The following is a 14,745-nucleotide window of genomic DNA, read 5'->3' on the forward strand; positions in this document are numbered from 1 at the left end:
TTAAAAAAAAATAAATTCCATGTCTCTTCCTGCCTCTCCCCTCTTCACACTCCTATCCTCTCACACCTGCTTGGTATTTACCAGACTCTTCTATTCCTTGCCTACTGCCAGGCACATAACATGGTGTTTTGTTCCGGTGCCAACCGCCAGGGAGGGTTCCAGAGTGGCCCCGAACTGTGGTGACATTTAGGTGGGCAGAGAGAATAAGACACGCATTCCTGTCAGGAGGCCCATGAACTGTGGACTGAGGGCTACCGTGGGGAGTTAGATTGGCAGTTTGGGGAGCATTGTTGGGGGGGAGCTTCAGGTGCAGAGTGGAAAAGGTGGGCTTTGGCCCAGGATTCTGGGCAGAGACTGTGTCCCTGTGAGGGGAGAGAGGCCCTTCTCAGATGGCCAGACTTCTTCCAGGTCTGTCTGCCTCGGACATTAATTCCCAGGTATCAGGCCGTGATAATGTGGGTTGTGAGCTGTGTTCTCAGAGCTGCAAGGGCCTCAGAAGTCATCTCAACCAAAAAAGTTGCCATTCGATCTGTGGACTGGATTTGATCTACCCAGTGTTTGGAGTAAATTACTGAGCAAACTTAAGAGTGGGGAGGGCTCTGGCCCCCATCTTTGAGCCCAGGGGCCTGAAGTTGTAGGTAAGATTGGCTTTGAACTGTGTTCCTAAATAAAAGAGAAATGTGAGGACCACTGTTCTACTGTGACCTCAGAGAACAGGAAGGGATTTGCCCCCGGTTCCAGCAATGCAGGGCCCAGAACCGTCTCGGTGCTCGTTCGGCTGTGTATGCTGAGCTGGAAATGCGGAGGAGGGTGAGGAAGATCTCTCTTTCCCAGCAAGCACACCTCTTAAATGTGAGCTGGCATTTGGGGGATTTGCCCAATTTCCCACAAAGAACATGGAAGAAACTTTCCAATCTTTTAAAACCTTTAATAACATACATGTTCCCTAAGTCTGGCCCTCATACTCCCTCAGCTCTCTGGGGTTGGAAGCCCTCACTCCAGGTCTCCACATTATGTCAGGAGAGGGGGGCACGAGCTGCAGGCCGGGGGCGGGGGCGGTTTGTCCCTGTGACCACGGGTGGGCACAGCTGAGCTCCACTGTCAAGCTCGAGGCAGAGCTGCCAATGGGGGCGTTGCAGTCAGGTAACCTCCAGACACGTTCCTCTGTCTTCTGAGCCGCCAGGCTGGACCTGCTGGGGGGACACAGCACCCCGCACCCAGCCCAGAGTCCTCTGGCCAAGAGCAGCCTCACAGGAGTTCTGAATCCCTTTCAGGTGGTTCTTGTGTGCTAGAAAGAGATGTTCTCTCTGTGCCGTGTCAGGAAAAGGACTGAGAAGCATGGAACTGAGGAGATGAAAGCTTCCAGGCTTTTCTGCCAGAGCCACTTCGACCTGCTTGAAGCCGGGGGAGGGGGCAGAGGGCTGGAAGGCAGTGCTTCTCCAGAAGAGTCTACCACACACACACAGGCTCCTTTCCATCCGTCCGTTCGCTTGCCAAATATTTATTGCATAATCTGTAGGCACCAGGCACAGCGCTGGTTGCCAGACGTGACGTGGTGGACAAGACGGCCTCAGAGGGGCAGATGCCCAGTGGGTTTGGGAGACTAAGCTCCCCACAGACACCCAGCATGTCACAGCTGAACCCAGACCAGAAACGGATCCCTACCCCTCCCAAAGCTGCCCATCGGGCAGAGGCAACATCGGGGGGAAAAGACACTGGGTAGGAACGCGGCCTGGAGGCATGGTGGGGAGTAGACCAGGACGCCCGGTGGCCACGGGTCAGCGGATGATGGAAATGGTCTGGTCGGCCACCGCGAAGACTGGGAAGAGGGGCCCTGAAAAGGGCGCGTGGTGGGTGTGGAGCACCGTGCCCGAGGCCGGCTCATAGAAGAGCAGTTCGTGCGCCTGCAAGTCTAGAAGCACACCCAGCTGCGTGGGGCAGCGCAGCAGCCGCAGGGGCTCGTGCTGCCCGGCGTGGGAGAAACGGAACTCCTGGTCGTAGCGGGAGAAGACCCAGGAGAAGGTGTTGTGGCCCAGGCGAGAGTCATTGCCCGAGCCCTTGCGGGGCAGCTGGCCCAGGGCCACACCCACCTTGTAGGCACAACTGTTCTGGACATTCACCATCCAGGTGTGCAGCCCCGCCTGGAAGGGGGTGGCCGCGAGGGCATTGGGCCAGTGGTCAAAGCGCTCGGGGGCATCTTCACAGGCCTTGGACTTCTTGGCACTGAAGGTCAGGGTCCTTCGATCATCTGACAGTTGCAGGAAGGGGCTGACGGTCCTCTCGTCGATACGCACGTCCTCCGTGCCTGCCAGGAAGAATTCTCAGAGTTGCCCAAGGCCCACCGTCAGCCCTAACCTGGTCCTGTCCGGCAGCAAGGGGCTTCCTCGCCACTCACCAGCAGTGTTACCTCACACGAACCATTTACTCTCTCTGAGCCCCAGTACCCTCATCTGTAAAGTGGGGATCAATCGGACTTATCACAGGGTGGACGTGAGGACCGAACGGGATGGTGCATCTAAAGTGCCTGCATTAGTCGTGCTCAGGAAGTGGTGGCCATGGTAACAAGAGTGATTATTCGTCCAAGACCCTCACCTGTAAACTAGGAGGAAGGCCCAGAGAGGAGAAGCAAGTTGCCCAAAGTCACACACCTAGTTGGTGGCAGGGCAAAATGAAGACCCAGCATTTTGTTCCCAGGTCTAGCATCCAGCACCGATCAGAGCACATTCCAGTTGGGGCCTATCTGCGGCCTCCAGATCATATCTGTCCTACGGGCATGGGCCCGGGAGCTAGGAAGCATCAGATCCATACTTTCCACCAGCTCACTAAATGGGACTGCTGGCAAATCAGGCACTCTCTGATAACAGAATCCAGAGCAGACAAGCTAGAGCTTGTATTTAAAAATTAAGGCTAACACGCAAGGGAGGAGGGTTAAAATTGAGGAAAAGTTCAGTCCATTACCCTAACCTCTCTGAATTGTGCAAACACTACAACCAGGAGCAGAAGCTCCCACCTAGCTTGGGGGGTTCTGCTTGGAGAACTGCACTAAGTGGGACTTCCTGCAGGGAGAAGACCGTGTCACATTCACCGCATGAGGCCAGGCCACAGTCTGTCTGAGTCACTGTTTGGTAAGTAAGTGAGGCGAAACCAGGCAGCTCAATTCTCGCTCCAGATGCTCTCCAGTTGGCCAGCACTTGTATCTTAAGGAGAAACTCGGTTTCCAGGAAATACTACTAAGCTGTCCCACTCGGGCAGGACAGAGCTGTGACTTACCGAAACAAGATTTTTCTCAGAGCCAACAGAGCAGATTGGTCTGGAAACGGGAAGGACCTGGCCAGCCACCCCGGGCCTGTCCAGAACCTTGGCTTCACTGACAAGCCTGCATCTGGCATCACTGTTTGTTTTAGCCACGGTGCCAGATGTTCTATTCCCCAGTGTGACCCGGCAGCACCCCCCAGCCAGTCAGCCAGCCGCCCAGTTGTTCCCACTGGTGCTGGGCTCTAACAGCTCCTAACCTGAGAGGGACCCGAGAACCGCTGTCACCCAGAGTTGGGTAAGTAGTGGGCTCCGAATGCACTTCTCATTAAAGTTTAACTTGTCCGACTCCTGGGGATCCAAAATGCCCTCTGCTTCCTCGGTCCTTGTGGAAGGGAGAAAAAAAGAAAAACAGGATTCAGGAAGGTTCTGGAAATGGATCTGAATCCATATAGGGTGATGGGAAAGGGACAGAAGTAAAATCCTCTTCCCATGAGGGTGACACCAAGATTGGCAGCCAGGCCCCACACAGGAGCCCCCTAAAAGGAGGTCTGAGCCAAACAGAGAGCTGGACTTTCCCCTTGTGCCCCCCAGGGGACTTAATTCCAGCAAGGCAGACAGTTTTCAGAGAGGTAAATACTTGGTGCCAGTATTAGAACATGGAGTTGGTCTGCTCTGTAGGAGAAACAACCTGCGGGGTCTCTAAGTTAACAGCAGAGCAGGGACAGGACCTAAGCCTCTTATGCGCCAGTCTTTCCACTCCCCCATCCTGTGTGGAGAAAATCTCGCCTTCTTCCAAAACCTATTGCAGCAAAGCCTATTGGTTCAGTAAGAAGGTACGGCCACTCTTCTGCTCTTAAAATGCAAGTACCCGGGATGCCTGGGTGGCTCAGTTGGTTAAGCATCTGCCTTCGGCTCAGGTCATGATCCCAGGGTCCTGGGATGGAGCCCCGCATTGGGCTCTCCTCTCGGCAGGGAGTCTGCTTCTCCCTCTGCCCGCCTCTCCCCCTGCTTGTGCTCTCTCTCTCTCTGACAAATAAATAAAATCTGTAAAAAAAAAAAAAAAAAAGAAAAGAAAAGAAAAGAAAAGAAAAGAAAAGAAAAGAAATGCAAATACCCTTGAGGGATCCCACAAGACAAGAAAGGACTATCAGTTATCACCCCAACCATAAATTAGTCCTAGCGCTTTGCTCCCACTAGCTACCTCTCCTTAGCTCACGGGTTACTGGGTGCGGCTGCAGGGAATATGGGAACAGAAGATGCCTCGGAGGGGAGAATTACCATTTATTAAAGTATCCAGGTTCTTCTATAGAATCTTATGTAATCTTTGCTATAACCTGGAAGATAGCTGTTATCCCATCTGACAGGAAAGAACAGAGATTCAGAGAAAGCACTCAGCTAAAAAGGGGAGCTGGGTTCAAGTCCTGCCTCCATGCAAAAATCGAACAAATCCAGTCTGGAGTCCAGGCACTGTTCAACATAATCTCCTCTTGGTCTAAAATGAAAAGAATCAAAGGGGTGTAGGGCAAAGTAAGCGTTCATGAGGGAGCTTTGCAGACCTCTGAACTGGGTTCTGAGAAAGCGCTTTCCCAGCCCCTCTACCCTGAGATGGCTGAGATCAGGTAGCAGTTCTGAGAGCACACTCTCATCCCCAAACCTCCTGGTTCTGCCCATAATGAAGGAGCAGGGAGAGAGGGTGGGGCACATCTCATGGATGCAAGCTCTTTGCAAGACTGTCATTGATTGTCCTGGCTTGGGAAGAGCAAGGTGACCAGAGCCCTAGAAAAGCTGAGAGCAGGCTCTGGTAACAAAGGCTCTTTGTGGTCAGGACAAGAGAGGGTCTGTTGCTATCTTCCCAAAGCACTGAAGCTGGGGCTGGAGGAGCCCCAGCCATCAGGCAGGGAGGAAAGAGGAACCCATGTCAGCAGCGCTGGGCCAACCCAGGCCAATTGCAGACACTACAGTCCAGACAACCAGCTGGTCCAGCACCTCATGGTTCAGAAGGGAAAACTCACGGGGACGCCTGGGCTCAGTTGGATAGGCGGCAGCTTTCCACTCAGGTCATGATCCCAGGGTCCTGGGATCGAGTCCCACATCGGGCTCCCTGCTCAGCGGGGAGCCTGCTGCTCCCTCTGCCCGCTGCTCCCCTACTTGTGCTCTCTCTCTCTCTCTGACAAATAAATAAATTCTTAAAAAAAAAAAAGTATTTTGTTGTTATTGTTGTTTTAAAAGGCTAAGGAATAAATTCCAAATTAAATCAGGAATTCCAGATGGATCAGGAAACAAAACCCACAACACAAAAAACACACCAAACACCATTAAGAACTTTGTGGGCACAACTGGCAGCATTTGAATATGGACTATATTTTAGATAATAGTATTATATCAACACTAAATTTCCTGAGCTTAATAGCGACACTGTAGTTGTATAAGAGATTGTCTTTGTTCTTGAGAGAAAGATGCTGAAGTATTTAGGCATAAAAGGTCTTGCTTTCTGCAACTTACTCTCAAATAAAATAAGTGCCATATATTCACTTGTTAAATAGAGAGGAAGAGACAAACAGACCGAGAGAGAGAGCAGATATGGCAAAATACTAACAATCAGGATTTCTAGGTGAAGCTCCTTATACTCTTTTTGCAACTTTTCTCTGCATATGAAATATTTTAAAATAAGAAAAAAAAATTAAAGATCAAATTTTTTTCAAAAATCAGAACAGCTCGAAGTTGAAGACAGGATGGCTTTAGAGGAACGTGAAGGTAAAGGAGAAAGAGAAGACTAGCGGAAGTGTGGAAAGATTAGAAGAGGGAAAAGGAGGAACAAGCCAAGCATTTACAGGAGACTATAAAATCAAGTTCGAGGCGTCCATACTGGGGGAGCCCTCACAGACTCTCCAAAGAGTGAGGCAAATCTATACATCCTGAGTCAGAGAGATTCCCAGAGAGCCTGCCAAGTTATAGAACAGCAAGTGTTAAGACAATCCCAACTGTGTTTTTAAAAAAATATTTTTTTAGAGGTAAACAAGCCCAGACATACTCTCCTAGGACTCTATTGACATAGGAAAGTCCATAAGATACATATCTGACTTTTAAAGCTGATCACCTCCAGGGAATAGGATTGGGAAGGGGTGGTGGAGACATTAAAAAAAAAAAATTTTTTTTTTTTTAAGTAGTCTCTATGCCCAAAGTGGGGTTCAAACTCACAACCCTAAGATCAAGAGTCACTCGGTCTACCAAATGAGCCAGCCAGGCGCCCAGAGACATTTTAAATTTTCAATGGTTTTATATTAGTGGCATTTTCTCTCTTTCTCTCATGCACATGTATTACTGTTGAAATTTAAATATAAAAATAGCCAAGAAGAATGGACTGTGCTCCCCAGATACAGCTCCGAAATCTCTCACAGAAGATGTTTATTTCTCCAGAATTTAATTTCTTTGCCTGGCCAATTACATGCTCTTGGCCACTGCTCAGGCTCTTGGCTCTCAGCCTCTCAGGAGCCAGGGAGAGCCTGGTGAAGCACTTTTATTATTCCTTCATTAAAATGCAAATTTTGGGGGGTGGTAATGCAGACTTAGGTTTCCAAGAGTCTTTCCCAGAGCAAGGGGGACTGAGGCAGAGAAGACAGTGGTAGGGCAGGTGTCAGGTGTGGGCTGGGGCCTTGGCAAGTCCACGTCCCTCTTTAAGCCTTGGTATTTTCATCCGTAGATGGGGGTGGGTGGGATGGGGACTGGTTATTTTGCAGCAAGATAACATTTCAGAAAGCCCTTGGCAAGCCTCTGATTGCTAAGTGTTTCTTTCGCTACCCTTCCGCAGGGTTCGCCAAGCTGTTCTCCCAGTTAGGCTCAGAAGACCCCAGTGCGGGGAGCGTGGCTGCGGGGCAGGTCCGGGTAGCATGGCACGTCTTGGGCTCTCGGCCTTGGGCTCTCTGCCGGAAGCAGCAGGGCCTGAAGGTGGTGGACTAGCGACAGGCCCGCGGGCCATGGTCTCCACGGCTGCCCAGGCAAACGACGGGCCACACTCACCTTTCAAAAATCTCCTGGTCCTTCTGCTGTGAGAAAAGAAAACAGGGTCAGGCTTAGTACCAGGAACTCAGCAGGTAGTCAGGACGAATGTATTCAGCTGGCATGGAGGGGGCCACGTGGACGGACTCTAGAATAAAGCGTTCTGTTCCTGCTTTAAGAGCCGAAACAAAGCTCTCTGGGTCCTTCTTCGCACACCTCCTCACCCGCACTCGGAATGGGTCACTGCCTCCCACGGCCCGCGGCCGGGCCCGGGTTCAGGACGGAATGTGCTGTCCGTGGAAACCGTGGGACTCGGGGAATGCACGATCTAGGGCAGCGATGCAGACCGCCTCACTTGAACGCCAACGCGGCTCGGCTGTCCCACATTCGGATTCTCTGCTGAGCGTAGTTACTCGTCCACGGACATCAGACCGTCCCGTTAAAAACCACAAGTATCTGCATCTCTGTATGAAGTACTTTGCAGGAATACGGACCAAAATATTACCCACAGTAGTTTCTGGGTGGTAAGAGTAAGGAGCCCCGGTCAGTTCCCTCCCTCTGCACGCTTCTGAACCCGATCTCTAGCTCACTTCCTTTAACGTTGCCGCTCCCCTTTATCTTTTCAGGCACCGGCGTCCCCGTTACTTCATCCAGGAAGCCCACCCTGACCCCTGCCACCCGCAAGCCTGGTGCACTGGCTGCGTCCTCACCCCTGCCTGACTTACAATCAGCTGGAGGTCATCCAGGTGGGTGAGCATGCCCACCAGGCTGGTCCGGATGGTGTCGAGCTTCTGCAGCGCCTCAGTCCAGTGGACTCGCTGCGTCAGGATGCTCTGGTGGGCCCGCTCCTCTTCGCCATGCACCTGTTCCAGCAAGCGCTGCTCCTCGCTCTCACACAGACTCCTCACCACACCTAGCCTCTGGATGACCAGTTCCCGCGCCGCGCTGGCCGTGCTCTGATGAGGGATAACACAGGGAATCGGGTCCCAGCGAAGCCCCAGTCAAGATTAAGGGGATTTGGTCTCAGTGGAAAGGAGTGCTGGGATTGATTGGCCATGTCTGCCACAGGCACAGTAATGGAAGGAACAGTGCTTATGCCATCCAGGCCTTAAGAGTTCCCAAATATGGTTTAGGGTAAAGAAATGTGAGATTCAGACATCCAGGTCATATCTCGTAGAGCCAGGATCACAGAATGGAAGAGCTGGGCATAGTCTAGAGATCAACTAGAATCAATTATTTCATAGTCAAGAATACCAAGGCCAAGGGACCAAGGTCAGAGAATTAGAGAATTGCAGAGTGAAAGAGCCTACAAATTCATCCCCATCAATAGGATCTGTGCCAACAGTAGTCCAGCTGATATTGACTATGTCTTTCCTAAATCTGTCCATTCCAATGGCTTCCATGGTAGAATTCTTATTCGTTTCAAGGGGCATGCCATCCACTCCTAATGAAGCTAATGTGGGTCTCCTAGTAATTAGCACAGGGTCTGACTCAAATATTTACTGAATGACTAAGGTGAAAGTTTCTTCTGACTAAGTCAAAAATCTCTTCATAGCGCACACAGGCCACGTCAGTGAGAGCTGAGACTAGAACCCAGTTCTTTTGACTCTCAGTCCAACACGATTCTGTTTCCCCCAATGCCATCTGACAATCAATCCTCCCCGAAGGCTGCAGGAAACACCTGCACTCTTGCCAGAGAAGGTAGAGTAGAACATTGTCCTTCGTGCCGGAACGTCGGGGACAGCCAGCAGCTTTCTCTGTGCCCTGCCCGTGCAGACCTGCTCTGTACAGTGAAGGGGGTAATGACCCCTGCTTTACAGAAGAAACTGAGACCCACAATTTGCCCAGGGGAGAGGAAGAGACTGAATGGCCTAAGTGAACCCAGGAATTAGTTCTGACTCCAACTTCAGTGCTCCCTGAGCCAACATAACACACTAGTTAGGAAGTTAGGCTTTATTTATTTTATTTTATTTTTTAATATTTTACTTATTTATTTGAGAAAGAGACAGAGACAGAGCATGAGCGGGGAAAGGGGCAGAGGGAGAGGGAGAAGCAGGCTCCCTGCTCAGGAGGGAGCCCGATGAGGGGACTTGGTCCCAGGACCCAGATCATGACCTGAGCCAAAGGCAGATGCTTAACTAACCAAGCCACCCAGGCGCCCCAGGAAGTTAGGCATTAGAGACAGACGGTGCCTGGATGTAAAACCTTAGCTGACCCACTTGCTCTCTGCAGGGCGTTGAATACATTATTGATCTTCTCTATTACCTACCTCATGAGGTTATTGTGCAAGATTAAACGAGTTATTACGTACACAGTAAACAGAGCAAAGCCCAGCACAGAAGTGTTCAACAACGTTAGCTACTGTTCTCTCTATCCCACCTTGCTGTTTTGCCCAGCCGGGTGGGTGTCTGTAGCCACGTTTGTACTATGTCTGTGATCAGGACCGAGAACAGACCCTGTCCCAAGATGCAGCAGATACTCTCTCACTAGAAGACTGTAATCAATTTCAACACATTTCTTGACTCATTCCCAGAAAAGCGTAGCAGAGGAAAAAAAAAATCTCCCTTTCCAAAGATATACCAGAATAAACTAAATACTGTCCTAAAACAAAGCACAGAAATGGTGGAAAAATAGCCCACAGCATCCTTTGAAAAGTCGAGCTGCTCTGGCAGCTACATAAAGGAAAGCCCCTGGAGTCCAAACGTAGAAAGGAAACTGAAACCCGGTGTAATCGAGAGCTGAGACTCTATTGCCCTGAATGCGGCTTGAGATTTCTTTTAGAATTTTACACTCTTCTAAACTTAAGAGCCCAGTAAAGACAGAATTCTATGGAAAAACAGACAAATCCACAGCATGATATGAAACTATAAATGCCCCTTGCTGGCAAGGGAATATCAGCGAATATGGCAGATAAAAAATTAGTAAGGATAGAGAAGCTTTGAATGTGAAACATTTACCTAAAGCGACTGTGTTTTAGGGCACAGAGCAAGTCTCAACAAATTTCAAACAACTGATATACAGACTATAATGAAGTTAAGTTAGAAATTACTAGAAAAAAATAGGGGCGCCTGGGTGGCACAGCGGTTAAGCGTCTGCCTTTGGCTCAGGGCATGATCCCGGCGTTATGGGATCGAGCCCCACATCAGGCCCCTCCGCTATGAGCCTGCTTCTTCCTCTCCCACTCCCCCTGCTTGTGTTCCCTCTCTCGCTGCCTGTCTCTATCCTGTCGAATAAATAAATAAAATCTGCCCTCCTGGCAGGAGGTTGTGGATATTGGGCAAGTCAATTAACCTCTAGGCGACCCATTTCCCCATCTGGAAACAGGGATGTGACTGCCCCCTACTGTGTAAGATTGTCATAAAGAATACTCCACGTCAAAGTCCAGAGGTTATTTTATAAGTCAGGGGCTGACCATGAAATACGTAGATGGTGGAGGAAGCCTACCCTTCCTGATCCTTTATCCCAAGAAAGTCATTTTCCAGCAGTATTTGCCCCAGTGTGGTACCGGGAATGGTCCTCTCTGCCCAGACGGTAAAACCACGGCTCAGAGCGATGGGAAACCGACTTTCCTGGGCATCCGGCTTTGCTAGGAGCACCGTGAGTCTGGGAGGTTGGGAAGGGATCCCAGACTGGCCCATGCTCCTAAGGCTGGAGTCTTCTCCTAGGAGAGGTCCTGAGTGGAGAGGAAGGAGAACTACCTACCACTGCTCTCTGGTTCTTCCCTGGGAGGACCTCAGCCACATACTTGGTGATGCTGGCACTCTGAAACTGCAGCCTCTCACACTGGTCCACGATCTTGTTCTGCAAGACAAAGGACACCCATGGCGTCGTGATCCACGTTGGTCCATTCATTCCATTCCAATGATTCCCCCCCCCCCTTTTATCCCACCTCAGCCACTCTCATCGACGGTCACATCCCAGACCTTGTTATTACTGAAAACTATGGCACCTCCAAAATCTTCATTTCAAGGCACACACACCCTGACCACCACTCCCATCCTTCCAAATTACTAACTCTAGATTCTCCAGTCCAACCATTCTTCAGCTTAGTTGAAGTCACCAATACATTAGTCTTACCACGTTTCAGTGTCTATCACCCACCTTGTGGCCTCAGTTCCCTCCTTCTCCTGAAATCCGTGGCCCCCGTGATAATCACTTTCCTGCATACACTCTGAGTGTTCCTTCCGACCCAGCCCCCTGGTTCTCCACACCTGAGCGGAAGAACATGGCTTCTCCAACTGCCCTTCCCTAAGTTAGCCCTTTAAACAGCACCAGCAATCATCAAGCTCATTACCCCAACCCAAACCCCCGGGGTTACTCTCCAAACTTGCATGTATCTAATCCCTCAGTGAGTCCTATCAGCTCTGACTCCACAGTCTCTCTCTCTCTCCTCTGGCCACTTCTGGTCTCTTCCACTCTTGCTATTCTCCCCTGATGGTCAATATCTCTCACAGGAGCCGCTATGAGAGCCTCCTAACTGGGCTTGGCCCCCACAGTTAGCCACGGCCACCTTGTGTCAGGAAAGGAGGTCAGGTCATGTCCCTCCTCAAAACCCTCCAGTGGCTTTCCAGCACACTCATAGTGAGATCAAGCTTCCCACTTTAGCCAACAAGGCCCTGTCTGAAGAGACTCTGCCTGTGGCTCCAATGTCGCCTCCTAGCACTCTCCTCACTGACCTTCTTTCTGTCCCATAAACACACCAAACTTGTCCTGACAACAGCGTCTTTGCACCTGTTGCTTCCTCTGCGTCCAGCAGTCTTCTGGATATACAAACAGGTATATCCACGTATATACAAGTCTTCTCCCCCACTCCATTCAGGGTCACCTCCTCGGAAGCCCTCCCTGACTACTCCCACACCCCATTCCCTAACTTTGCTTATTTTTCTCCCTTGCAGGTATCACTCCTCGGCCTTACATGACGGGTGTGTTTACTTGTTTTGTATCTTTCCCCCACCGCTGGAACACGAGCACCATGACTTTGACTTGTCGGCTGTGGGCCACTACCTAGAGGAAAGTGTCTCCCACACATAGAGGCCCTGGATAAATATTTGTTGAATGAACATCCACTTCTGGGACCACAAGAGGTTCCGCGGTTCACATCTGCCAGAGCTGTGAGCGGACCCCCGGAGAGCAGGGGAGACTTTTAGAATTGAAGACGCCAAAGCCCACGGAGAAGTGACTTGCCAGGCCCCTGCTTTTCCACTCCATTTCTCCAGGTACTTGGACTCCTTCCTAGCCGACAGCTTCTCCACTGCTTCCCCTCAGAGCTTTGCCTGGGTGCCATCTGCCAAAAGGCAACTGGGCTCCTCTTCTAGGAGGCCCCTGCAAATCCTTCCCGCCCCACAGTCGGGAATTCGTCTGACACTTCACTGGTCCAAATACTAAGTGAAAGAACTGAGCTGACTGGGAGGACGCTGTGATCACCACACGCCGGAGGACTAAGGAAACCGAGCCCAACTACAGGACAGGAACCCAGAAGGTAAGAGAGGAGTTGGTGAATGGTAACCATCTTGCCCTGGGGCAAAATTCCTTTGCTGGCTAGAGGGATAGCAGAAGGAGTGTGGAAATGCCATAATATACTCAAAATTAGAGGGAGAAAAGGGCAAAAAAAACACCCTCCCTCCAGGCAAAGGAGATGACCGTGCTTAGGGCATCAGTAGGGTTCAGGGAAGTCGCCCTGGGCAGACTGCATTCCGAATCAAGCACCAGGCCTGCCACCCTGCCCCCGCCTTCACCCCCTTCCACCACTCAGATTCAGCTCTGATGGCAACTTTTTTTTTTTTAAGGTTTTTATTGAATTCTCACACCCATTAGCACCACTTCCTCTCTCCACTGAAGCTAAGAGGTGGTTTTCTCGGGCCAAGTCAATGACTCCCTTGGTCCAGCTCCTGAATATGAGAAACCTCAGAGGAGTTACCGCCCGGTTCTGGGCCTCAGTTTCCTCATCCGTAAAATGGAGGTAGGCTATCACTTCAAAAGTTTGGTTTGGATGGAGGGAGATGATGGATACTGAAGTGCTCTGGAGCTCGCAAAGTTTCCATCCATTATTCAAGTTTATTACGCCACATTATCCAAGTTCATTTTCATCGACACTATTGATGATGGATAGTGGTGACACGTGGGGCCAACCAGGAGCTTTCAGGTGTCACTGAGTAAGTGAATCCCTCCTGGCCAGTCAGGTGTGTTTACTACCCTGCAGCCTGAGTCCCCAGGGAGAGCCCTCAGGCCTCACAGGTGGGCAGAGCACGCAGGTGAGGTTGGGGAAATCAAGCGGCTTAATCAAATTGCAAGGAAATCCCCAGGGACCACAATTAGGGTGGAAGGAGGGAGGAAGGCCCAGGGTAACTTCGACTCCCCAGTTTCGGACCAGGGGCGCCTGGTGATGAAGGTGAGCTGCTTGGAGCTAAGCCGGAGTGGAGGCGGGGAGGAACTCTAGGCCAAGAGATCCAGCAGGAACCTCTTGAGATCCAACCCGCCCCCTCCGTTTACCCAGGTGGAACCAGTTTGGAGTACAGTCAAGGCCAAGCCCGAAAGGGAAAAGAAATCACCTTACCAGGAAGCCTGAAGGGTGCACGAGGGGAGGGGCTTTGAGCCCAGGGGCTGAGGAGGGAGGAAGGCCGGCTTTTCTCTCTGGTCAGCTTCCACCAGGCGGGACGTGGGACACACGTCGTCCCGGGCAACTGGAGCAGTGGAGCCGCATATAGTCCAAGGTCAGGCCCGGCTCTCAACACCCCCGCCCCCCGCCAACAAAGCAACGGAGGAAGAGGGGGCAGCTGGATCCGCCCCTATGTGGTAGACTAAAGAGCATTTCACCCATTATCTTCTGTCTGTCGCACAACAACCCCAATAAACGCGCGCTATTACTGCCCTCCAACTACAGATGAGGGCGCTGAGCTCAGAGACTTACGAGACTCCGAGGGAGGTGGGGAGGCGGCGGGATTCGAACTCACGTCCCCACGACTCCAGAGGCCACACCCTTAACCGCCTAGTTCCACAGCCAGTGCCACCGCGAAGCCTGGGCTCCGGGACCGGCCGCCGGGTCCCCGGCCGGTCCCTCTCGGCGCGCCACCCCGGCGTCCCCTCCCTCCGGAGACCCCCCCCTCCCGCCTTCCGGGGCCCCCGCCCGCTCACCCGCAGCTCTTCCGCGCGCTCCTCGGCCCGGCGGATGCGGTGCCCCCGGCAGCGGCCGCCCAGCCCCGCGCAGGCGGCGCACACGGGCCGTCGCTCGGAGCAGCAGAACCAGCTCAGAGCCTGGCCGTGCTCGGGGCACAGCGGCCCCGACCCCGGCCCCGCGCTCTCCGCAGACATGGCCGAGCGCCCGGCGCCGCGCGCTCCACCTGTCGCAGGTGACTGCTGGGCGGGGCCTCCCCGACCCCGCCCCCGGGCCCCGACCCGCGGCCCCGCGCGCCCGCCACCCCAGCTTCCTGCCCGCCTGCCTCCGCCGCAGGGTGGGCGTCCCTCGCTCTGGCGCCCCCGGTCCCCGCCGCGACCTCC

At 52.2% G+C, this 14,745-nt stretch overlaps 1 protein-coding gene across 2 annotated transcripts; it reads right to left on the reverse strand.

Moving 5' to 3' along the window:
- Window positions 1–857: 857 nt before the first annotated feature.
- BSPRY (B-box and SPRY domain containing) lies at window positions 858–14,592 on the reverse strand. Of its 2 annotated transcripts, none has more exons than XM_087869460.1 (6): window positions 14,383–14,592; window positions 10,954–11,052; window positions 7,977–8,207; window positions 7,273–7,295; window positions 3,513–3,637; window positions 858–2,305 (listed from the first exon to the last, which is right to left on the reverse strand). In XM_087869460.1, the coding sequence occupies exons 1-6, from the start codon at window positions 14,557–14,559 to the stop codon at window positions 1,779–1,781; spliced, it is 1,182 nt and encodes a 393-aa protein (XP_087725586.1). In that variant the 5' UTR covers window positions 14,560–14,592; the 3' UTR covers window positions 858–1,778. The 2 variants fall into 2 exon arrangements, with proteins under 2 accessions (XP_087725586.1, XP_045647086.2); XM_045791130.2 differs by having other exon boundaries at window positions 862–2,305; window positions 7,273–7,298.
- Between the last annotated feature and the right edge of the window lie 153 nt (window positions 14,593–14,745).

This window comes from Ursus americanus, chromosome 18, assembly GCF_024610735.1.
Source record: "Ursus americanus isolate L20-20 chromosome 18, mUrsAme1.1.p, whole genome shotgun sequence".
Classification (NCBI taxonomy): Eukaryota; Metazoa; Chordata; class Mammalia; order Carnivora; family Ursidae; genus Ursus; species Ursus americanus.